This window comes from Acanthopagrus latus, chromosome 12 (assembly GCF_904848185.1).
Source record: "Acanthopagrus latus isolate v.2019 chromosome 12, fAcaLat1.1, whole genome shotgun sequence".
Lineage (NCBI taxonomy): Eukaryota > Metazoa > Chordata > Actinopteri > Spariformes > Sparidae > Acanthopagrus > Acanthopagrus latus.
Genome location: NC_051050.1, coordinates 5556179 through 5580278, shown reverse-complemented (window position 1 = coordinate 5580278; position 24100 = coordinate 5556179). Strand labels below are relative to the sequence as shown.

Genomic DNA, 24100 nt, shown 5'->3' with positions numbered 1-24100 from the left:
TTCACCTCGCCTCCTTCGTGCACCGATTCTCGCGCATCAAAGCGACAGATATGATTCTTCTCCCGCAGCAGACTGAAATAGGCCCCGAATGTACCTGTAGGCTATACCGCGAGATTCTCTTCCCTCCTCTAAAGGCTGCTCGATTTCTTCTGATTTTCTCGCTCTTTGCTTGTTCTTTTTATAGCATCAGAAATGCCGCCGCTGTTGTCTTTATTCTGCCTTATTTACATCTCGACCAAAGTGCATCCGTGTTTGTGTCTTCATGTTGTAAACAGCTGTGTATGAAGTGAACTCTTCATCAGTGTTGACCCTCACACTGGAGTCATTGCTCTGTCTCCTCTCAGGGGAACCTGGTGGCCATCAAGCATGTCAACAAGAAGAGGATAGAGCTAACCAGACAAGTTCTGCTGGAGCTCAAACATGTAAGTGCTCAATGAATGTCTGATTGTAGAATATTTGTTATCCTCTTGCTGGGTTGAGCTGGTTGTTTTGTATCAGTCAGTTAGGATGAATTTTTATTTATATGTCGTGGTAACCTTTGAACAATAATAAATAAAAAAAAACAAAAAAAAAAGAAGAAATCTCCTTCGTTTGAGGACTTCAATAGAGTTCAGTATGGAGTCAAGTCTAAAAGCGCTGAATTATCTGCAATAGGTCCAGAATGCAGTTGAAAGGTTTATAATTGGATTGAATAAGACAGAGGAAGAATTAGCCCAATTTTAGTGTCCCATCATTGGTTTCCTATTACAGTTCTTTGGGAACACAGTTTGAAATTCTTCATAAGGAATGAAATGGATTGGCTCCATGCTACATTTCTGAACAGTCAAACCCAAACTGTACAATGTCAGCAGAAACAGTTGTCCTCACAGTTCCTATATCTGTCCTGGTTCCAGAACGATCATTCACAATCAGAACTCTGTAGTTTCTGTAAATGTTTCTGAAAACGTCTCTGGTTTGAATCGTCACTAAGTAGTTGCATTTTTCTTTCTCGCTTTCTCTGTGTAACCACCTCGTAACTCTGTTGAGTTACTTACTTGATTAAGTTCTCTACAAATACAGTTATTATATCACTGTTAATACTGTTCAACTGCCCAAACTTTCCACTTGTACAAGAGAATCATTAAAACATTAAAAAGACATTAGAATTAAAATCAGAATCTAATGTACCAACTGCCATCACATTAAGCTTATTTAAAGTTGCAATAATTAATATTTGTATCATAACCGCGGATAAGAGTCCTTCTTATATGTGTTTTATGGCCCACAGCCTCACTGAAGAGGTCGAGTGTCACACTTCTCAGTAGTGCCGCCACAGCAGACCGTGTCTTAGGTTTCTGGCACACAAGTTTCGGGGCTGTCCATGGGCCTGGTTTTTCCAGAGGCACTAGTTGGCCCTCGTTGGCAGCTTTTCAGCAAGTTAGGCATGATGAATCTGCGGCTGAGTCTGTTGGTGTTCAGCTAATGGAATAAGTTTCACGAGAGAAGAGAAAAGGAAAAAGAAAGGGAAACCCCCTCGAGCTTGTCGCTGTAACGTCTGTGATTTCTCCCAATTAGTGCAGCTTCTCCTGATTTAATGCCTCTTTGTATCTGTGCAATATCTGTGGTGTGAAAATGGCAGTCCTGCACTACCGTAAAGTGAATTTGCCATCTTGCAGTGCTGTGTGAATGTATAGTGAGATTCATTATACCCCATATAATTCATTCATTCATTCATTTCCCACAATGCATCGTGAAAAGTAGGGTACAACCAACTGTCACTATACAAGCATTATATACCATCATGCATTGTGCTGGAGAAAATAAATGACCTGAGTGGGATCCAAAAGTGGTTTTACTTTTGACTGATGGGCTCAGTATATAATCCTGCAGGACTCCTCCAGAATGTAGTCAGCAGGGGGGAGTGAACATATGGGTGATTTAAATACAACACAAGACACAATTTTTCACAATCTTGGCCAATTTGCTTTAAAGATTCTATCCTGGTCAAACGAACTCTAATGTTTTTGGTCAACACCTTTCAAGGAAATATCAGTAACATGCGGAAAGAATGCAATTAAAGCTGCTCTCCTGCACCCCCAAAGACAAACCTTCCCTTGATGACCTCAGGACCTTTACTCCACAAAAGTATTTCTTTTACTAAAAACCGTAAAATACTTGTTTGCTCCGTTCAGCACTTCTGTAGCCTCTCTTCTGATCATAGTTTCACTCTTTTCTTCAGAAGAGGAAACCGAGATTCTCGCATTTTGCCGTGAAATCCGTCCGTGGCTCCGTCGGCTCCTGCTGCTGCTTCTGAGCGTTTTCAGTGGCCTCGGTGTGACGAGAGCCATGTGCAGAGACCTTGGGGGTGAATTGTAAAAAACAAACAAACAAAAAACTCTATCTTGACAAGTTGTATTCAGTGAATCGTTCATTCATTCAATAAAGGAAAAGAATCATGAATCATTTTCTACTGCAGGAGAAAGACCTTCATGAGATTCAATCAGTCCACCTGCTTTACAAAATAAGCTGAACTGTCTCACTATATTAGCACAGAACACATAGACAGGAAGGTTTCTTTTAGAGATTTTGATTGCTTTTATTTGCAGAAGGTGAATCCTATTAGCATGTTCAACCAGTGGCACAGCAGGATGTTGCCTGTTAAACGTCCTTAAACTGTCTCGTCTACCCCGTCTGCAGCAGCTGTTGATGAAACGGTCCCTTTGGCTGGGAAAGTATTTACGAGCATTCGATCAGTAAGCCGAAGGAGCAGAAAATCCGCACAATTTATGTGGTTTGGTGATGGAAACGCAGTGTGGCATAGGGAAGCCCATAACTCGGAAATTACATGGGTGCTCATGAACAAGATGGATGCTCGTGGGCAAGATCGTTGGCCATCTCTTCACTTTTAACATCAACCAGCAGTGTTTACTTCGAGTTTCTCTCCGTCTCAGCTCTGTGCTTTTCATGTGAGCTGCAGCCTCGCTGGTGGAGAGCAGTTTGGGCTTCTTGGATGCCTCTGTGGCCTCTCGGTCAGTCAGCAGGCACACATGGGAGAGAGGCTGCTGTCTGAGCTGGCAGCTTCTCAGACGCCCCGGGGGCCTGATCGGCTGTCAAACCTCAGCTCATGAAAAAGCCAACCAGATGGGGGAAGAGACGGGGCCTGCCAGTGGAAACTTAACCACTTGTCTTCCAGTGCTCCATCTCCCCCTTCCTCCTCTCTGGTGGCTGTCCTCCCCCCTCCTCCCCAGAGAGCAGCAGGGGAAATTATATAGGCCAAAGGGTAGGCTAACATCCCCGGAGTCATGAAACAGGAGCGACTAACTCGCTGGTTCTGGTGTGAGAGCGGCTGTCACTCACCGGGCTCAAAGACGGGTACACTGTTGAAATTACGAGCACTGTTTTTGAAGTTTCAGTCTGGCTGCAGAGAGATTTGCTCTCTTCCTCACCGCTGCTTCTGTCAGCGCTCGTTCGGCTTGGAGTGAACCCGCGAGGAGGACGTCCGTGCTTGTTTCCATAAAAGAAAATGACTGGGCCTTTTTCACACTTTCTCATAAAAGGAATCTGCCAGAAAATGTTCCCTCCTAATCGCTTCGCCACAAACATCTCTGTTTTCAAACTTTTAATACTCAAAGTGAGTCACGTTTTGGAAGGCGTCGGGAAAGCAGTGTGTGATTATTTTCCTTGTAGAGCAGCTTTACACATTCTGCCTGCTCCGCTCTCATATCCCCGCTCGTACATCCTCTCAACACCTCAACGGATTTTTTTTTTCATCATCCTCAGCACACAGGCTCATTCATAACCTCCAAGGGCAATTTATGCACATGCACATGTTTCAACCGGGTGCCCTGAGCAGGAATGCACCTCAACACGTAGAAAAAGACACCGTGCCAACTAGCCGACTGCAAATAGACTATTTTGATGAACTGCTGGCAGCGATATTCTCAAAACCTTGTATATAAATGAACCGTCAGTCCTCTCTCCCTCCCCGTCCTCTGTTTCCATGGGGTTAGGGAATGTGATGTTTGGAAAGAGTTGCACTCACAGTTGCAGTGTGTTTGTGTGGTTATTTTCAGATGAGAGACGTTCAGTTCAACCATCTAACCAGGTTCATTGGAGCCTGCATCGACCCTCCCAACATCTGCATCGTAACAGAGTACTGTCCCAGAGGAAGCCTGCAGGTAACGTGCCCTTATACAACTGGAAATTTCGATCCACATGTGAAAAAAGCCAGGTGTGTATGGACGTATGTAATTCACCTGTAGGAATGCACATTTCTGATGTCCACGTTTTTATTCAGCACAGCTCACATTATTTCATTTTCACATGTGAAAATAGTCAATCATATCTAAAATGTGTAAAAAGATTGCATTCACACGAAAAGAACAACAGTGTCAATGTGATTTCACGTGCCATGTGTTGTTCCCACATGTGGAGATTTGAATTCTAACATGTGAAAAAAGCCAAACACGTGAATGTGAGTTATTCACATGAGAAAATTAAAGTTTCAGATGTGAGAAAATAGGATCTTTAACTTTTTTGGTGCTGAGAAAAGGCATCAAAACTGACTTTATATCAGTGTAAAATTGTGAAAATCCCTCTACTTACTCCCCTTCCAATCAAAAGTGTGTATGTACAGAGTCTGGTACCAGATGTCTGTTGTTACATCCATCAGCTGAGGGGGGAAAGTTTCTTACAAGCAGGATTCAGTGATGTTACAACTAGAAACCAATTACGGTCCAGGATGAAACTTCCAGTTTGTGATGTACAGACCTCAGGTCACATACACTAAGAATAAGACTATTATTAGCATATTTATAGATTTTTCAGTGAGGGATAAAGAAAAGACGAACGTTTAACAAGGTCATTCTACTTTCTTTGGAAACACTATATGAGACACACATTATTATTCATAGCAGACTATTTTTGTACATCTCGTCTGGCTGTCTGGAGGGGATCCTAATGAAGAAATATTTAAATATCAAATCAGTATGTACTCAAAAACTGAACTATATTACAAGCAAACTAGAAGCCTCCAGAGGGCCACGCCTCTGCTGAGGCTGTACAATCCTCTGCGTTGATCATTTCACAGAAATAGACTTTTAGTTGATCAACAGAAGGTTAAAGAAATAGTTTGAAATATTGGGAAAGACACTTTCTTGCTCAGAGTTGGATGAGAAGATTGATACCATTTTCTCGTGATTATGGTGCTGGAGCTACCAGCCAGTTAGCTTAGCTTAGCATAAAGGGGTAGCCTGAAAGTTAAAAAATCTGTCTCCCAGCAGCTTTAAAGCTCACCAGTCCACAGTTAATGTTTGTACAAGATAAAAGTGTAAAAAGGCATCATAGTGATATTTATGCTGTTGTCCTGGTTGCATCAAGATATGCTAACTGCTCCATAAAAGTCACTATGTCCAGTCGCTTCTCACCAAGAAATAGTTACAGGTCATCAACAGTTTCAATGATTTAAGTTTCATTTAAGTCATTTATTGAGTAAACATTTCAAACATTCTCTTGTTTATTTATTTGTTTTATTTAAGATTCCATATAGTTAATACCATGGTAACAACAATTCAATAACCCACAATATTAATAAAACACCATAGAATACAAATAACAGTGATTCTCCCAATCATATGTCACCTTAATAGTAAATGATTATGCAATTAACTGCTGTACTTGTATTATGATTAATGGTAATCTGGGTTAAATGTTGTGGTGGTTGGTTCCAGGTGTGTGCTAGAATGATATGATCTTTGTTATATTTTTGTGGAGGTTTTGACTTCAATAATGACTTCATGAAATGTTCTTTACATTTAAACCTACAATGAATGTGTCTGGCAACATTTTTGTAGTTGCTGAATATTTAATACATGAATGAATTAAAGGTACCTCCTAATGAATCACAGAATGAAAAGTTTCTAAGGTAAGCCGACTGACGGGCTCTTCTTGTTGCAGTACCAGGAGAGTAAACAGTCTCAGCATGGACAGCCTTCTCAAACTGCTGTTGCTGGCAGTGTTTGTACTGAACTCTGTCTACTGAGTTAAATGCACCTTATTTAGTCTGCAGTCAGCTTACTCTATGTGGTGATCTCAACTTTGTCACATTTTTGTCTGTTATCTTTTGTCTTTTATTAATCCTAAAAGAAATACACAGTGTTTTGAGTGAGCTTGTTCCTGGCCTGTTCCTTGTTCCCAACATGCCGGCAGCTTCCTAAAATGGACAGTCTGGAAAATGATGGGAAACTCAGTCATGGACTTCATCTGTCACACTTGTAGAGAAGGACATTTGTGTAAAATACAGATCGCTGCAGCTGATATGATGGGACTGGATGTCTAAGCTGGACAGGGTTTCCAGTAACTGGCCGGCAGCAGAGCCATGGAATTATTATTCGTTAACTTCCTGCAGGGCTCAATTTGTAACCCTAAGGATGAGAAAATGATTCATCTGGGTTCACTGTGTTTTAGTCCTAAAATAAGAAGCTCTTGGTAGTTTTAAAGATAAAGCAGATTTTTTTGTTTTCCTCGTCTTAAAAAGTTTTCTGCTCCGTTTTTTTTTTGTTGTTGTTTTTTGCAGGACATTTTGGAGAATGAGAGCATCAACCTGGACTGGATGTTCCGCTACTCTCTGATCAACGACATAGTGAAGGTGAGCGGTGCTCTGACTGAATACGCTGGAGAACAAAAAACAGAAATCAGAGGCAGGGTTGACGTGTTGATTTGTTTGATGTTTTCATATGAACGTTGTGAAAAGGTCACTATTCAATGTTATATTAGACACTTTGTGTGCCATAGAGAGACAGAAAAAAATGTCTCGGTTGCCATGGTTTCACATGGAGGGTTTGTGAAAGAGTGAGTGAGGCAGAGAAAGAGAGCAGGAGGGACCAACATGCACAAAAATGTATTTTTGGCACAGAGCAGTGGATAAAACTACAGTAAATATTGCTGTTAAATAGTGTAAAGTAGGACAGAAACATAGTCGGAAACTTTGTTAAAATTTCCTTCCATCTTAATCAAACCTAATCATGGACTAATTTAAGGAGATTATTTTTAATCCATCCTAACAAGAGGCTTTTTGTCAGGAGAGTGGTCTCTTGGATGGATTTGATATTGAGCTGCATGACGAGGCGCTCCGGCTAAATTTCTCCACACAGATAGCAAGGCTCTGCGGAGGAAAGGCGCTGCGGAAGCTTTGAGGGACGTTTGACTCACCGTTTCCACAACATATCGAACACCAGTGCATTCAGTCCCCTACCCAAAGGAATTAACAGTAATTCCTCCGTGACTGTGCCACCCTTCAAAGCAGCCTCTTTTCAGAACCTTCAGCATACATCCACTTGTCAAAGCATATTATTTCCATCCGTCTGGATTTGTGTGCGTTCCTCTGTGATTTGCTGTGAAGGAAAAACAGAGGAGAGCGAGAGAACACCCCTTAATGCTTGACTTCTCGCCCCTCTCCACCAGGGAATGAACTATCTCCACAACAGCTACATTGGCTGCCATGGAAATCTGAAGTCATCTAATTGTGTGGTGGACAGTCGATTTGTTTTGAAAATCACAGATTATGGCTTGGCCAGCTTCCGCTCGTCCTGCGAAAACGATGACTCGCACGCACTCTATGCAAGTAAGTTGGGTTCATTTATCTGGACACAGCACTGAATCTCTTCAATCACCAAAAGCATCAGCTCCCATTATATTTAAAATGCCTTATGAGCATTTCTGGCTGTTCTTGGGTTTCCAGAGAAGCTTTGGACGGCTCCCGAGCTGCTCATATACGACCGCCATCCTCCTCAAGGGACCCAGAAGGGTGATGTGTACAGTTTTGGCATCATATTGCAGGAAATAGCCCTGAGGAACGGACCTTTCTATGTGGAGGGCATGGACCTCAGCCCCAAAGGTAAACACAACTGTCTTTTACTGGCTTCAGCTGGTCGCTGGGATCCTTTAAAACAGCAAGCATGCAGCAAACCAACATGTAAGACATGAACACAGAAGAGAAGTAAATCAAACAAATGAATCAGTATAAATAAAACCATGTAAATGTTACATTATAAAGCTTCTTCTTAGGAAAACAGTCCGTTGAATGTTTCTGAGGACTCTTTGTAAAGGACAGAAAAGACGGAAATTCACATAATAGGAACTTCATTCATTGGCTTTTCCCTGACATTTCAAAGCAGACCTTTGTAAGGTCAGACTACTATATGGTGGCCCTGCAGCTATGTACACAAACAAAGAACATATGCTGGCCAGATGTCAAAGGCAGGTGCAGTCACAGAAACCAACACATCACATATCTACATGATCGCTCCCAGGAAACAACCAAGGTCCTTATAAGCATGTCTCACCACACAGCAGCCATCTCGGCAACGCCCCCGGGCAGTTATTTTGGGCTAATAAGCCCAGGCCCCTGATTAAAAAAGAGAGACTTTGTAAAGTAACTTCACCATGGTTGCTGGGAGATTAAGACTGCATACAAAAACACCCACAACCAACACAACACGTCAGTGTATTACAAGATGCCCACAGCATCAACAGACAGATGACACTTTGCTGCCAGGGTCCTGACCCACACCAAGCCCTGGCAACACATCACCCCCACTCTCATCCCCACACTCTGCTGTTTCTGACAGCCCCCACTCTCTGGAACACTCTCCCAGCTGAAATCTGCAAACTGACGTCTCTGGAGACTTTCAAAAGAGACCTAAGAACCCATCTTTTTAATAAGGCCTATCAGGTCTAGATCCAGCCCCATCAAATTAATCAACTTTTCAGTTTTTTTAATCTTATATGTATTTTTTTGTTTATCCATTTATTCTTTGTTTTATTTGTTCCACTTTGTTAAGTGTCCTTGTGTACCCTGAAAAGTAATACAAATTAAATGTATTGTTATTATTATTATTATTATTATTATTATTATTATTATTATTATTATTATTATTAACAGACATAGGTAGGACTAGGTGGGGAGTATGTTCATTGATTAATCCCCAAATAAACTGGCAAAAAAAATGGGAAAAATGCTCATTCCAATATCCCAGATCCCAAAGGGACATCTTTGAATTGCTTCTTCTGTCAAACCAACAGTCCAAAACCCAAAGACTCTTCATTGACTGCCAACAATGACAAAGAAAAGCAGCAAATCCTCACATTTAAGAAGCTGGAAACAGCCAATGGTTGACATTTTTACTTACTGACTGAAACAATTTATCAGTTATCAAAATAATTACCAATTCTTTTTTATTGACCAATCAACTTATCATTGCAGCTACAGCCATACGTCAGAGAAAGCCAGCACGTTTCCGTATTGCAAAACTGACTGTAAAAGGACCATGTAGAGATTCAATGAGTAAAGAAATCAAAGAGCATAGAAAGAGAAACAAAGATGATATCTGCACACATAAAGGCTCTGTCTCCATGAAGAACACGGCTGCTTTTGAGACAGAAACCCACCACAAAAGGGAAAAAATTACTTCTTCCTTTTACACTAACATAAATCATGAGCTGCTGATGCATTATAAACAGAAGAAAATCTAAAGAGTTGAGTATGCAAGTAGGTTTTTCAGATTGAAACAATTCCATAGATTTGAAAGCACCACCGGTCATTGAATTATTCTCCTCTGCCCGGCAGCAAAGATATCTCAAAGCAGATTTTGATGTAGGTGATGGGAAACAAATTCCGCCATCGACCAAAGCTAAAAAGAGGCTTGAGCAGTCTGAGTACGATGAGCTGTAACTTTGCGAGATATTCACTTGATTTGTCTGACTCAGAATGTTGGAGCCTCACATTAACTTGACCCTCCATTACTTCACTCACCTAAGAAAGGTATGTTTATGGACAGTGTTGCTTTCAGATGGGCTTTAAAAAAATGTGAATCTTTAACAAGAATGCATCAAAAGAAGAGGAATTCTGAACACTGACCTTGTAAAAAAGTATAAATGTGTGTGTGTGATAGGTAGTTTGAGCCTCCTCAGCATCATCAAAACCAGACAGACAGTTCATAATAGCTAAAGGGCTTCATGCCGATATGACATAATTCTTCCTCCTCTAACACGTTATTGTTATCTTCTCACGTTAACTAAAACTAAAGATCTGAGCTTGATCACTGCTGACACTCTGGCTCTTCAGCTTCCTGCGTCCATGTTGCATTTTGATTAGCTTTTCTTAGCCAAAATCTACTTTTACCTCCACTGCTGTTTCTCCTTAGTAACAGCAGGAAAAACATTAACTGCAGCAGCAATCCAAGATCAGGAGTTCAACTTTTGCACACCCAAAGAGGATGTGTAAAACCCTCCTGGGGGCAGATCCTGCAGCTGAGGACTTTCACTAGCTTTATATTCATAGTCACGCTCGATGCTGATTGTACAAGGGCCTGATACTTACCCATTAACAGGCTGAACGCAGTGAAAGCCTGCACCTGTTCTCTCTAGTGTCTGAATATTTTACCTCCGGAGCTGTCAGTGTAATTTTGTGGTTTAAAATAACATTAGATTTGTCTAATTACTTTCAGGAATCTTTCATGATGGTAGTAATAACAGGGGGGAGGGGAGAGTTCACAAATCATTTTGAAGAAGTTATCTCTTACAAACTTTTAAACGTATATGATTGATGGATAGAAGAGGAGAAATTAGCAGCAAGATAGAATATATACAGGCACATGCAGCAGGAAGTAAGGAGATCTTACCAATAAATGTTCTGCAGCCACAGAGTATGTGTGAAGTGTACACAATTGTTTTACACATGGGACAAAAAAACACACTGCATTTCCCTCCGAAGAACACACCTCTGTCCTCTCTCTGCCGCAGAGATCGTACAGAAGGTGAGGAACGGTCAGAAGCCGTACTTTCGGCCGACCACAGACAACAAATGCCACTCGGAGGAGCTGACCATCCTCATGGAGGGCTGCTGGGCCGAGGACCCCGCTGAGAGGCCCGACTTCGGACACATCAAGATCTACGTGGCCAAACTCAACAAGTGAGACGCACACTTTGCTTCCTTTCATTGCCTGTCTGATCAAACGTTTCCTAAAAGAGTTAGATCACTCTAAAAATGGTAAACAACTTTAGAAATTTCAAAGAGCTAAATAGAATCATTCTTTTGTAATTTGGGTAAACTGAGCGTTTGCATTACAGAGTTAAGTCATATCAACACAGAGAGCTGGAAACCCTCTTGATTCAATTAACATTTTCTACACTTCTATCCTTGTTTTCAAAGCTGAGGTAATCTGACAAATTGAAATCGACGGAGGCCATTCTTTCCCAGACTATCACTATCTTCCCTGCCAAACTCGACATATAAACACCGCGTCGAGAGCCTGATGTCCCTCTGACTGCCGTGCAAGTTGATACATTTAGGAGATTCAAAAAGGCAAACAGGATAAAAAAAGAGTCATGTTCTGGAAATCACCAAGACAATTTTAGATAAAAGGCTGTTTGTAATTCCTGACAAGCAGCTCCCGACAGGAAGTGCTCTTTGCTGCCTTTCCATCTCCAAGTGTGTGTGTGTGTGTGTGTGTGTGTTTGTGTAAGAAAGGGGAGTGTGTGAGTCCATGTTTCTGGTATTGTTTTCAATGATCCCATGAATCATTCATATGCATATTTTGGTTCTGAGTTTTTATGTCGACGCAGGAAGGGAGAAACGCATGTTTTCCCTCGAGTAGGGCAGCTCTGTCAGAAAGAGTTACAGTATAAAGCATCCCTGCTGATACAAAGTGACACTAGAGCGCACACACACAGGCGTACACACAAAGGCATATGCAAATACACAGCTTAAAGCTAAAAAAGAGATGGGATTTGTACTAGAGCTGATAGAGGCTGCTATGGAAAATGTGCCATACTGGTATAGTTCACATTGATATACTGTAATTTACTTTGTAAAATCAAACTGAGATAATATGTTCTTTGAGTGGTAGCAAACTGCAGAAAATCCCAGAAGAAACACCCAAAAAAGTATTAGAAACATTGAAATGTTTATATCGTGTGCCTCATGTAAAAAGTACATCGGCTCATTTAGTGTGCCTGATGTACATTGGCTCACACTGTATATTATTCATCATACATATTATAAATACTGCTGTATCAGCCACATACACAAAACATACATCAAAACGTGCAGAATCATATCGAATTGCAAAAGGTTTTTCATGATAAGTGCCAAAAATACGACAAATTTCCCATTCAAATAGATGGGAGATAATTGTGAAATTCCCTCAAGCCCACCCCACTTTGGGGCCTCGTTGCCTCGCCATACGCATAGAAAAAGTGATTCAAAGTTTCAGTGAATCACAAGACTGGGGATTTTACTTTTGTAAAGGCACAGTTTGATAGCTTGAATGGTTTTGGTGATTTCAGATTTCATAGTGGTTTTGCATTGCGTAAATGTGGATAAAAATCCCCCAATCTTCACTCCACACACATCAAATACATAAAAAACTTAGGGAAATGTTGTGCTCTACACAAGCATATTATTATGAAAGCAAACAGACACACATGTTTGGCTGAACAGGCTTTCAAGCAACAAGAAAACCACCAACTCTGCCATAAGGGCCAGTGTTAATTTGGAGCAAGCACTTCTGGTAGAAAGCAGACGCTCCCCATTTTCTAAATCGCTGTCATTTCCTCATTTTGGACTCTAAAAACACTAGTGTCCTTTTCTCTTACCATATAAAGATAGCCAATAGCAGTTATACAACCACGTGTTTAGGAGCTGTTTCCCATAAGACATTTTCCATTTGAGCCGAGACAGACAGACACACACACACACACACACACACACACACACACACACACACACACACACACACACACACACACACACACACAGACAGAGGTTATTTTGTATTGCTTATTTCTCTACCACTTTGTCGACAATTTATAATATACTGAGTAATTATCTGCTGAGTCGTTCTTCAAGTCAGAAATACTCGGTGTCAGTCTTCTGTCCATGGCTGCAAATTCACTGAGATATATTTGTGTCTGTCTCTCACTGACAGCCACACAGATCTCTTTTTATACTTATTTTATATATATTTTACACTAGTAGTACTGCTGTTTATGCTACTACTACATCTCTTAGTACTTCTACTGCTACATGCAACTACTGCTACTCTTAATTAATATTTTATAGTAAATAAATAAGTACTAAGTGTCAGTGTAATATCCATTTCTGGCAACTTGTTATGCCATCATTTGGTCCCTCCCCCCATCTCTCTCTCACTGACACACACAGCATGTGGTCTATGATCCTCAGTCATTGTCTTGAGCTTGAAAATCCTTTAAATATTGATGTTCCCCATCATTGTCTGTACCAAGCAGGTAATTGGTAGTAAATGAGTACTACAAAGTACTACTTAGTGTCAGTCTAATATCCATGCCTGTGAAATCATCACACACAGCTATTTCTACTGGTAGTTACTGACTTACCAAGCATCAGGCACATGCTAAATTTCTTGCGAAATGTTCTAGTTAAATCATTAACCTTCATAGACATTTCCCTGTTTATATGTTGCAGGGTGGTTATTAATTGTTCACTGCATTAAGCTGTGAATGTTTCTTAACGGAGCAATTTGTAAGATATGGCCAGAATCTTCTCGTTTCACACGCTGCTGATGTTTGACTCTCTCAGGCCGCCTCATGCCTCTCCTGTCCATGCCTGCTGTGTCTTGTTGTCCCTGGAGTCATAATCCTGGTCAGAGTCGCTGTAAATCACCTGTACTGTCTGCTCTGTTTTCAAACGGACCTCTGTTGGTCTCAGAGACTGTGCTCAGTCCCAGTCTGGTGTCCAGCTCTGTTCACTGGAAGGCCAGTTGTTTGAGTCCCATTCCCCTCAGTGACTCCCCCAGTCATCCCAGGTTGTGGTGTGGGCAGACTCCCGGCAGCTAATCGGTCCACTTAGCTCCACGGTTAACTGAACAACTGACTAAAAGCAGCTGGTCGCCATAGCCAAAGAAAGTGGCATATGTTGTTGTGAACACTTATAAATGTGCACTGGCCTGCCTGTGTTGCTGGCAATGGTGATACAGTGGATTGCAAGCTTTACTTTCCCAGTAAACATACCAGCCTCTTCAGCTCATGAGATGTGTCTCTTGGCTAAGCAGAATGGCCTCTTCAGGTCAGCTGACTAGTATTTAATCTATTTCAATGACCTCACTTACAGTTTGTATGTAGATGAAGTAGTCACTAAGGCCATTGCACACACATATAACTGGCACTGAAGTAAAGTTTCATGAAATGAAAATATTCAAGTTATCCTGGACACCACAGAGCCTCACTGCATTCACCAAAGAAAAAAAACATGAAGGTCTTAACTTAACTCAAAAGGATGATGTAATGTCTCACAATAATGAGCAAAGATTACATTACCACTAGAATTAAGAAATCTTTCCCCATGAGATATTTTCTTATAATTAGGAGATAAGGAGGTCATTATTAAGATATAGGATCTACAATTTCTTTTTCTTCAGAAAATGAGAAGTGCCGCTGTAGGACACAACCACATGGATTACCTGTTATGCCCTAAACACTGATATTCATATCTAAATGAGCAAAAGTAAGAGTTTAATGGTCAAAAGCTCCGGTTAATCAAGACATCTGGAAAATTTAAATTTACAGTTATTGTGTTTGCATTCTTCCATTTGCTTTGTGCTACTGAATTTTGACATGAAGGTTTACCTTGTTCTCTGATGAATAGGAAACCACTGCTGTGCAGTCAATGGCCAAAGCAATCATGTAGACAATCTTTCATTTACTGTGGCAGAGAGTGGCAATCACACTGAACAGGGGTTAGCAGTGGAAATGGCTTGGCTGGAAGTGTGCTATTGAAAAAGAGAAAATCACTGAGGCTCCCTTCACCTTAATGTTGTCCTCATCATCATCAACACCTTCTTCTGGCATCAGAAAGCTGAAGGGAAAATACAAGCAGGCCAACCACAGTTATTTGTCTCCACATGATACCTCCATTTTCTTTGTAGCAGGGACATTTACTTACATTTATGAGATGGTACACATACTACGGTTAGCTCCTAAGTATAAATCCAGCTTTAGCTAAGTATGATCACAGGTATGTTCAACATTTTAAAGGAGAACTTGCTGTTGATTCTGAGGGCTCTTTATAATCAGCTCAAGACATAAGGTTATTCTTTTGTAGTTCTGAGTAGCTAAAGTGCACCTTTTGTGAGCATGCACCATCCATACTGGTGAGTTCAAGGCCGCTCAGATGTCAGAGATTTGATGCCCTTGTTGTGAAATCCAAAGCTGCATGTCTTTGTGCAGTCCCATAGTGTACAGTGACTGCTGAGTCTTGAACCTTGAGGACGAACAATATCCACACAGAGACGAGAAGGGTGAGGGGTACTGCAGAGTGTCATTTTTGGCGTTAAAAGGTTGCTGTTCTCGGTTGTCTCATGGATACCAGAACATCTTAACTGTATAATAACTGCTCAGATGAAATGAAACATACACACATCTAAAAGCTTCAATCCTTTAAGGATACAAGATGTCACATTTCGGCATTAAAATGTCTAAAAATCAATTGGAATCGTAACCCTAACCTTTATATTTTCTATGAGTTGTGTGCTTACATTACCGAATTAAATGTTTCCGACAATGTTCAACCTTGAAAAATCTGTAATTGTTTTCTGGGTAATGGTGTTTTTCATTTAGTCTGAGGAAATGTCACATGATACATCAGAGAATAAAAAAGGAACTTGACGAATGTGACTAAACATAACATGAACAACACTTCAAAAAATGACTTAATCTGTAAACATTGATCGATTTTCATCAGCACAGTTGGTTGTTTAACAATGAAGACAGCAATGATTCTGTGCTACTTCTGACTTTTGTTTTGATCAAGAGGCATCTTGCAGCAGAAATGACAAACCCTGTGTTTAAAGAGAACTACAAACGCACGTGTGTTGAGAAGCAAACTAAAAACAGGTGGATTGGGGATTCTATTAACAGCTCTGTGAGCTTAGTGTGTATGTCCGCTCAGCCTGACCTCTCCTCTCTGATGAGTCCAGTGATGTATAGCTTTCCATTTGCAGCGGCTTGGAGCAGAGAGCTTTACATGATTGACGTCCTGAGCAGCACTCAAGGATGCTCTTGACAGCCGCATACGGAATGTCTCCCCATGTGTACGAAGCCCCTCGGCTCAGGGTCCTGTGTGTTAATGCACTGTTTGCCGGTTATTTTCATTAGGTAAATGTATGTTGTTGACATGACGTGATGGATGGGCTGTTATTTTTGGTGTGTGTTTTTGTGTGTATGTGTGTGCGTATGAGCTTGGGCTTGAAGGGCGCGGTAACAAGAGGGGTGTCGAGCAGTAAACGCTTCGATTTGACACAAACAGGGAGCTGACACTTTGGCTCGCCATGAATAGCTGACCTCTCCCCACACACACACTAAGTCTCTCGCTGTCTGCCATCACCGCTTATACTGCAACAAGGATTATTTCACTCTCTGTTCAGCAGTGAAATGTTCCTTTCTTACATGTTATAAACTTTTGTTCATTTATTTTTAGCTGTGTTTCGCTGAAACGGCTGGCACACCAGTCCACCGATTTGGCGAGAATGTGACTTCCTAAAGCATGTTTAGCCTCTTTGTAAACAAGAAAGCACTCAGAGACCGCTTCCCACCGCCAACACTGCACAGCCATCTACATTTGTGTTTTAAATAGAAGAGAATGTTTTTAATTTTTAATCAGCATCTCGATCCAGATCTGCTTCAAAATACACAGTGATAGACAAACATGCTGACTGGCTGATGACAGACTTGATTTCCTGAAAGCACATAAATCCTGTCTGGCTCAGTGCAAAGGAAACAGACTGATGAGATCTGAGTTATTTAGATTGATCTAAATGTGTGCAGTCATCCACATTTCCTAGGAAGTTTCCTAAAAAATAACTTTACAATTTGGCAATAGCTTCTGGGAAATACGGTCAAAATTCACAACAGTAATTTGTGTAACAGGGCTTTACAGAGGAGCTGAGATCTCCCTTCATAACACTGACATCCAATTTTAAATAATTTATTCAGTGATTCTGGAGAAAGATTGATAATTGACGAGTCTCATTCCTGGGTTGTCAAAAAAGGACACTGGCTTAGACCGAGCGACCAGCCCGTCAGTATCTGACGACCTGGAAATGAAACTCACACAGCACCATAAATCCCATTTGTGTAACCCCAATAAGCAAAACGTCTGCTTTGGCTCTAATGCTTTTATATCAAATTAATGGTTACAAACAAAATAAATCACATTACTACTTGCATTTGCTTTGGCGACTGATTTAATTCAGTTAAACACATTTGAGGATTTTTTGTGTGTGTGTGATGACATCATGAAATATAACCACAGACATTCACAGCTTCATTCAAAAACTTAAATTGTGTTGTATTGAGGTTTGAGTAGTTGATGAGATCCAGAGATCCACTTATCCACCAGCATCTCTATTCACACCCTCGTAATTAATTATGAATTACAAGAAACGTTTTAATCTTATGTTTGTCTGCAGACAAAATTAACTTTTCAGTGTTGATTAGGCCAGCAGTTGGTATTAATTAACTAGAAGATTAGAATTAGCACCAAATTCCATCAACAAGTTTCTCCTTTTTTCAGTTTTCAGAAATAATGTGTAACTAGCAGGCTTAGCCAGATATATTATGTGCAGTATCTTGGCTGACATTTGTTTGAGGATTAATGAAAAGGTTAGCGTCCTTTCAGACAGCAAGAGGTTACGGCTGCAGATGTCGCCCAGTGACATTGGTATCTTTATCTTGATCGGGATGAAGTTACTCTAGTATTTGTTTAAATTGATGTTGTTGGTGAATAGGTGTACAAGTCAGGTCATTCCTAACAGTCAAAAATTAGCTCCTGGATCTTTTTTCCTCAGTGTAGTTTTGGTGGTCGTCATGGTTACAATGCAAACCATGGTGGCAAAAAAAGTTTGAGCGTTGTCAACAGACCTTGCAAGAAGCGAGAGCAGCAGCGATCCCCATTTTTCCTGAAGGCTGACCTCGGTTTCATAGCTTAGAACTGCTCATCCCCTTATGATTGTAAGCTCAAACAAGAAGTGCTTCGTAAGTGGATACATGCAAAAATGACAAATGATAAATGACAAAAATGACTCAGTTGTCCCCATGGTCTGTGGCCTTCTATCAACAGACAAATGAATGGAGGAGGTAACAAACGAGCTATCTGATCCTTTTAAAAGGTTTTTTTTTTTCATTTGCGTTAAGAAAAATGAGGTTTAAAAGGACAAATTATTAAATCATAAGCTGAAATGTATTTTCTGGCTTCTCATCTCTCTCCATAGAGACGGTTCTCAGCTGCACCCGTACACTATTAGTTTGGATGAATGGTGGGAAAATATGGATGTCTGTGATCCTGCGTGCAGTAAACAGTGCATGGCCTGTGTGATTGCGTTCAGTGCGTTGATACTCATCACTGTCTTTCATGTCTCCTTCTGATATTTTGTTCTTTAAACTTAAACAACATGTGGGTGTGTGTAGGATCTGTGACCCGCAAGAAAGGTGGCAGGATGCCAGGCATTGATGCTTTTAGCCGCCACGGTGGTGTGGATGACTCACCGTCTTGCTCCGTTGGAGTAAATGCGTGTACATGCTTGTGTGTGTGTGTGTGTGTGTGTGTGTGTGTGTGTGTGTGTGTGTGTGTGTGTGTGTGTGTGTGTAAGCATATGAATGTTGAAATCTCCCGAGACGCACATATTATACAACACATGTGTTATATAATTAAATGTGAAATGCTACGATCATAGCAGCAGAGACGTAAATAGAGACCTTTCACAGAATGCTTGGAGTGTCTGTTTTTCCTCCATGTTGGAAGGTAACAACAGCTGCTGTGTGGTCAATATATGACAGGTACCGTAAACAAACAAATAGTATACATAATAAACCATTGCAGTAATACGCGTTTATGACGTTCTTCCTGTTTCACCAGTGCACAGAAAGAGTCGCTGACGGTCAACCTTGGACAGAAAGCTGTAGCACTCAGAGAAAAAAATAATTGATGAACTGTCAGTAGTCGAGTTGCTTTGTGGGTAATGTAGGCACCAGACGATATCTTCAGATGTATTTAATTTGATTAATTTCTTTGTAGTGCTATTGGATTGCAGTACTACATTTCTTAAGAAGTCTTTTAATGGATGATTTCTGTTTATTTCAATAAATTAAATTTTCTTAACACAACCTGCACATCAAAGCAGTTACTGAGATCTGAGAACAACATTCTCTACCATCACTGCAACAAAACACTCTGATTAACAGATGATCCGAATCACTCCATTTTAAAGGGTCTCTGGAACTTTTGTGTTGTGCTGGAGGCCAGCATTTAATGCGAGCAGGCTCCATTACTAAACTTATGTTAGCCAGTGTGGCTCACTGTTAGTGGAGCGGAGAGAGGCACTGAGACGAGGCACTCGAGGACGTACATAAAGTCCCATCCTTTGGTGAGGAAAATCCAACCCCAGCCCCTCACAAAGAAATCCCCAGTCCAGCAGCTTTAAACAACTTCAACTAATCCTCTCATTTTTCACGTCACATCACAATCCGCTCACACGTTTCCCATAACAAAATTATTAATACATGCAAATGACTACAGATTGTTACATCGAGCCCTGTTAAGACACAAGCTTCACTAACTTGGAGGGTTGTTCAAAACATGTTCCAACTTCTGCTCGTGTTTCCTGCTGAGTCGTACTTGCTTCGAATAATGTTGTAGCATTCCTAGATCTAAGCTATTCACTTGCCTGCAGCATTATTATCATTGTTATTACTATTATTACTATAGAAAGGTGTAATGAACAAAACCACAGAAAAGACTCAGGTCTGATAAAGCCAGGATGATGCTGAGCTTTCACTGACAAGTGCTTTGTGTGGAAATGACCCGATGCTACTCTGTGTTTTCTATAGGGAGGGCAGCACCAGCATCCTTAACAACCTGCTGTCCAGGATGGAGCAGTACGCCAATAACCTGGAGAACCTGGTGGAGGAGCGAACACAAGCCTACCTGGAGGAGAAAAGAAAGGCTGAAAACCTCCTCTATCAAATTTTACCGCAGTAAGGAAAAAGAAAAAGAAAAACAAAACAGTCGTATTCTCACTTTTGTCCTCCCACCCAACAGCTTGAGACTCCAATTAGCCAAGCAAATAGACTAAGTGTTACCAGCGTGGCTCTCTGACAATTTGCGTTAAATCTCTGTATTAATTAAAGACTCCAAATTCACAATTTATCAACTGATACACATTTCCCCATGGTGCGATCTAACCGTAGATGAAAGAGAGCAGAGAGAGCTGACAGGCAAACTGCTCATTAAGGCCCGACAGACAGAGAGGCGTGATAGTGAGTTCAGGCGTTTGGATAACGCCACAAATACCATCTCTCTCACCCATTTATCCTCTTTTCCTGCTTAGGAATTTCCCCCCTTCAAAGCTGTCCTCACAGACAGAAAGGAGCCTGAGAAAGAACAGATATCACTTCTGACTCGCTGACTTCTGCCACAGTTTTTGTTTTTTTGTTTTTTTGCCTTTGGTAGTGTTCGATTACTTGATTAGAGAAGAGGAAAATTAACATGAGCAGGATTAGAAAAGATAAACTGACATCCAGTTATAATTGAACCTTCCAGGCGCTCTGTGGTTGTGTTTTATAAATATATTATATATTTTTGTTAAGCCTGTTTTTGGTTGGGGTCACCAGTCCGCACACAAATCCAGCATTAAAATCTGATTTATGCTGATTAAATCTCATTTCAGTGACTGAAAGGCAATCCACAGGCATTTCTTCATGTTGCAATTTGCCGTTCCTTCAGGGTTCATTTTCAATGCCACGTTGTGCCACCTCTTTGCTTACTGCCGTGATTACGTTTAGGCACAAAAACTAGAACAATGTTTTGGCTCACCTGGGTTTGTCGCCACAATCATAGATGGTTATTGTTCAGACATCTGGTCAAAAAAATCTGTTTAGTTTAGCTATAAAGATGACTGGAAAACTACGTCGCCTTTAAAAGATCCAGTGGTTTAATGCTTACAAAAAGGGAAAACACCATTTTGAGTCTCTTGCTTTGTAGCCATCAGCTGTCAAGCTGCCACCATCCCTCCGACTAACATGAATGCGATATGACATGTATTGGAGAAATGTCAATATGGTATCCGAATCTGTGGTTTAATGTGAAATGTGAACATGTTATTCTGGTGATTGGGCTGGGAGAAGCCTGGACTTCAGTGTGATGTCAAAAGGACCCTTCCACATACTCGATTGGTCGATGAATTGTTCTACCTCCTGAGTCACAGCCGCCCCCGTTAACCTGACGAAGCGATGTGAACAAAACAACCTCTTCAGCCTGCGTCAGCTTGTCTGACCTTATTTTTTAAACATCTTTAGTCATTCAAGTATTGTCCTCTGATCTTCCCTTGCTTTTACATTTTTCTAAAGTTATGATTAAGAGGTGCAAACATTTTGACCTCACACACCTCTCCCTCTCTCTCCCTCTCTCTCTCCCCCTCTCATGCAGTTCAGTAGCAGAGCAGCTAAAACGAGGGGAGACGGTGCAGGCCGAAGCATTCGACAGCGTCACCATTTACTTCAGTGACATTGTGGGCTTCACGTCCATGTCTGCAGAGAGTACACCGCTACAGGTACACAGCAATCAATATGTCACTGCAATCCTCCAATGAATGACTCCCACTCTGCATCTCAGTGTTTCTGTCCTAGAACTTTGTGTTCCCTGGTGAAATGTTTTTTCGAGATCCCCTTTCCTGACTTTCCCTCACAGCTACCAAGCTCATCTCAAAGCTTTTAAAAATCCCAGTTCGTGATCGTAGTCACAGCGAATCCTCACTCTCTATTTACGCATAAAAGTGCTCACCAGTATCAGGTCTCTACCTACAGTGTGTCTCATAGTTCCCACAGTGTGTGTTCCCACACACGGGCCGCAACTCAAAATAGTACAGTTGTTAGATGGAAGAGTGTGCTGACGCAGAGTTGAGTCACATCATGCGACCACATATCTCCCTCTCACTTGAATACCAAAGGGAGGTTTCTCAACCAAATACATGATTAGAATGTCACACCGCGGCTGAGGGTCTGAAGGGTTGATGGGCAATCTGACACCTTCAGATGGAGTGGGATCGCCACAAGGACAGACGCTTGCTCTTCTCACCTTCATCCCTTTTTCCAGGGTCATGGGAAAGAACCAGTTAAGCCTCTCGACAACAAAATACAACATAAAAAATGTAATCCAGTACTACAGTGCTAGTAGAGGTAACTGTTTACATGCCGCTCCCACTGAATGACACCATTATTCCTCAAGGGCGTATGGTTTCAGAAGTGGGCTGGGCGCATCAAGGGTCCTCTTCTGAAACTATGGGAATTCTGTTTCCAGCATTTATATACAAATATATCAATCTTTTTAATAATACAGTATAACACAACTTGTTGCGTTATGATAAAGACAACAAACATGTTTTAACCAGTGTGAGCAGCCTGCTGTATATGACTATGTATAAAGTAACAGAAGACAATAGTACCAAGCTTGCCATGTGCCCCAACAATAGAGCATAACATTTGTTTCTACCCACTTAAGGTATTTCACGCATGAGTGCACATAACTGAAGCAATGCTCACAATGAATCGCTGACTGCTGAAAAGAGGGAAATCGCCACTAACATCACACGTCACAGGCCATGTCACATGACAGCTCAATGATGAAGTTCTTACACAATAAAACATAAAACTGATTTATTTCTCACAGTCATCATTTATATTTTTAAGATCACTTTAAAACATTTTCATTAATGCAAAAAATGATTTATTGAAGCTATTTCAGACTCAACGCTGGTGACATTTTTCAGCCGCTAAGCAACGCCCCTCCTAAACCTACTTACTCTGATTGATCGATCATGTTGTCTAATGGTTGGGGCCTATATCAGTGTTTCCCACAGATAATGTCCTCAGGGGTTTTGTTTTGTCAAGAACCCAGAAATATTCAGTTCACTGACATAGAGGAGTAAAGAAGAAGCTTAAGAAGCTGGAATCAGAGAGTCTAGCCTTTTATTTTTTTCTTGAAAATGACTCAAATTGATTGATCAGTAATTCAATAGATGGCTATTAAGACCACTATCCTAACTGATGCCCAAGTGGAGCATCTTTGAAGAATATAAACTGTAAATTACAATATAGATCAAATATTAGTTTTATTTATTTTTCACCCCAAAAAAGCATCCAAAGCAGGCAAAAGCCCCCCAACAGTGTCCACAGCCATCCTCAGTGGATATTTACACCCTCGGTTCCACTGTCAGCCAGTCAGTTAACCAAACACTTCACCGTGTGCTGACCTGTAATTGTCCCGGCCCTCCTCGTACTCTCTAACAGCCATTCTGAAAAGGTTGCAGTGCATTAGAGAGATACATCACTCCTCTACATACTGTACAGTGCTGCTTGTGAAGGATGTCACCGGCATCCTGAGCCAGGAGTTAGAGGGTTTATTCACCTTTGAATGATTTCCACTTAAATGTAGACGGTATATTATGTACTGTATAGGAGTGTCAGATATTAATATGAGACAATAGCCAGACATATTACTTGAACATATTTGTTAGCTCTCAGGGGTACACACAATGTGTTTTGTTGAGTGCTTATATAAATTATCATTGTATAATCACAAACAGTTGAAAAATGACGTTTGCAATTTATCGCAATAGAAAATACAGTACAGGCCTGTTCTAACATTGGTGATATAAACAGACTTTAATAGCATCAGAAAACATGTTATATAAAGGCTGTTGTTGTTGCTGTTGATGATGGGCACTATACTGAAGACGTGTCAGTGACTTGAGTTACAGCAGGTTCTGATCACATGTTTTGGGTTTGGTGACCGAGCAGCCTTTTGGTCCACATTTAAGCTGCAGACTGTGTCTTTAAAAGTTCAGCTTGGACAAAACAGTCTTAAACTTTTTTTTGTTCACTTTTGTCTGCTCCAAGCTGTACCTATGGCCTGTTCAGGCACAAAACCCACTTAGTCAGGGTCAGGACAAGGCTGTATTTTGGCTCACCTGGTTCTGCCACACACCTGACATCTTGTTAAAAATATACCGTGGTTTGATGCTTGCGACTGCTG

General features: G+C 41.0%; 1 protein-coding gene across 1 annotated transcript in view; it reads left to right on the top strand.

The window, feature by feature from the left end:
• LOC119030332 (atrial natriuretic peptide receptor 2) overlaps window positions 1-24100 on the top strand; it is a 66340-nt gene that overhangs the window by 35092 nt on the left and 7148 nt on the right. Inside the window, exons 10-17 of the mRNA XM_037117810.1 lie at window positions 345-422; window positions 4053-4157; window positions 6554-6625; window positions 7441-7600; window positions 7718-7873; window positions 10780-10948; window positions 19900-20046; window positions 21497-21620. Coding sequence (XP_036973705.1) covers window positions 345-422; window positions 4053-4157; window positions 6554-6625; window positions 7441-7600; window positions 7718-7873; window positions 10780-10948; window positions 19900-20046; window positions 21497-21620 — 1011 coding nt within the window. The remainder of the gene's footprint in view (window positions 1-344; window positions 423-4052; window positions 4158-6553; window positions 6626-7440; window positions 7601-7717; window positions 7874-10779; window positions 10949-19899; window positions 20047-21496; window positions 21621-24100) is intronic.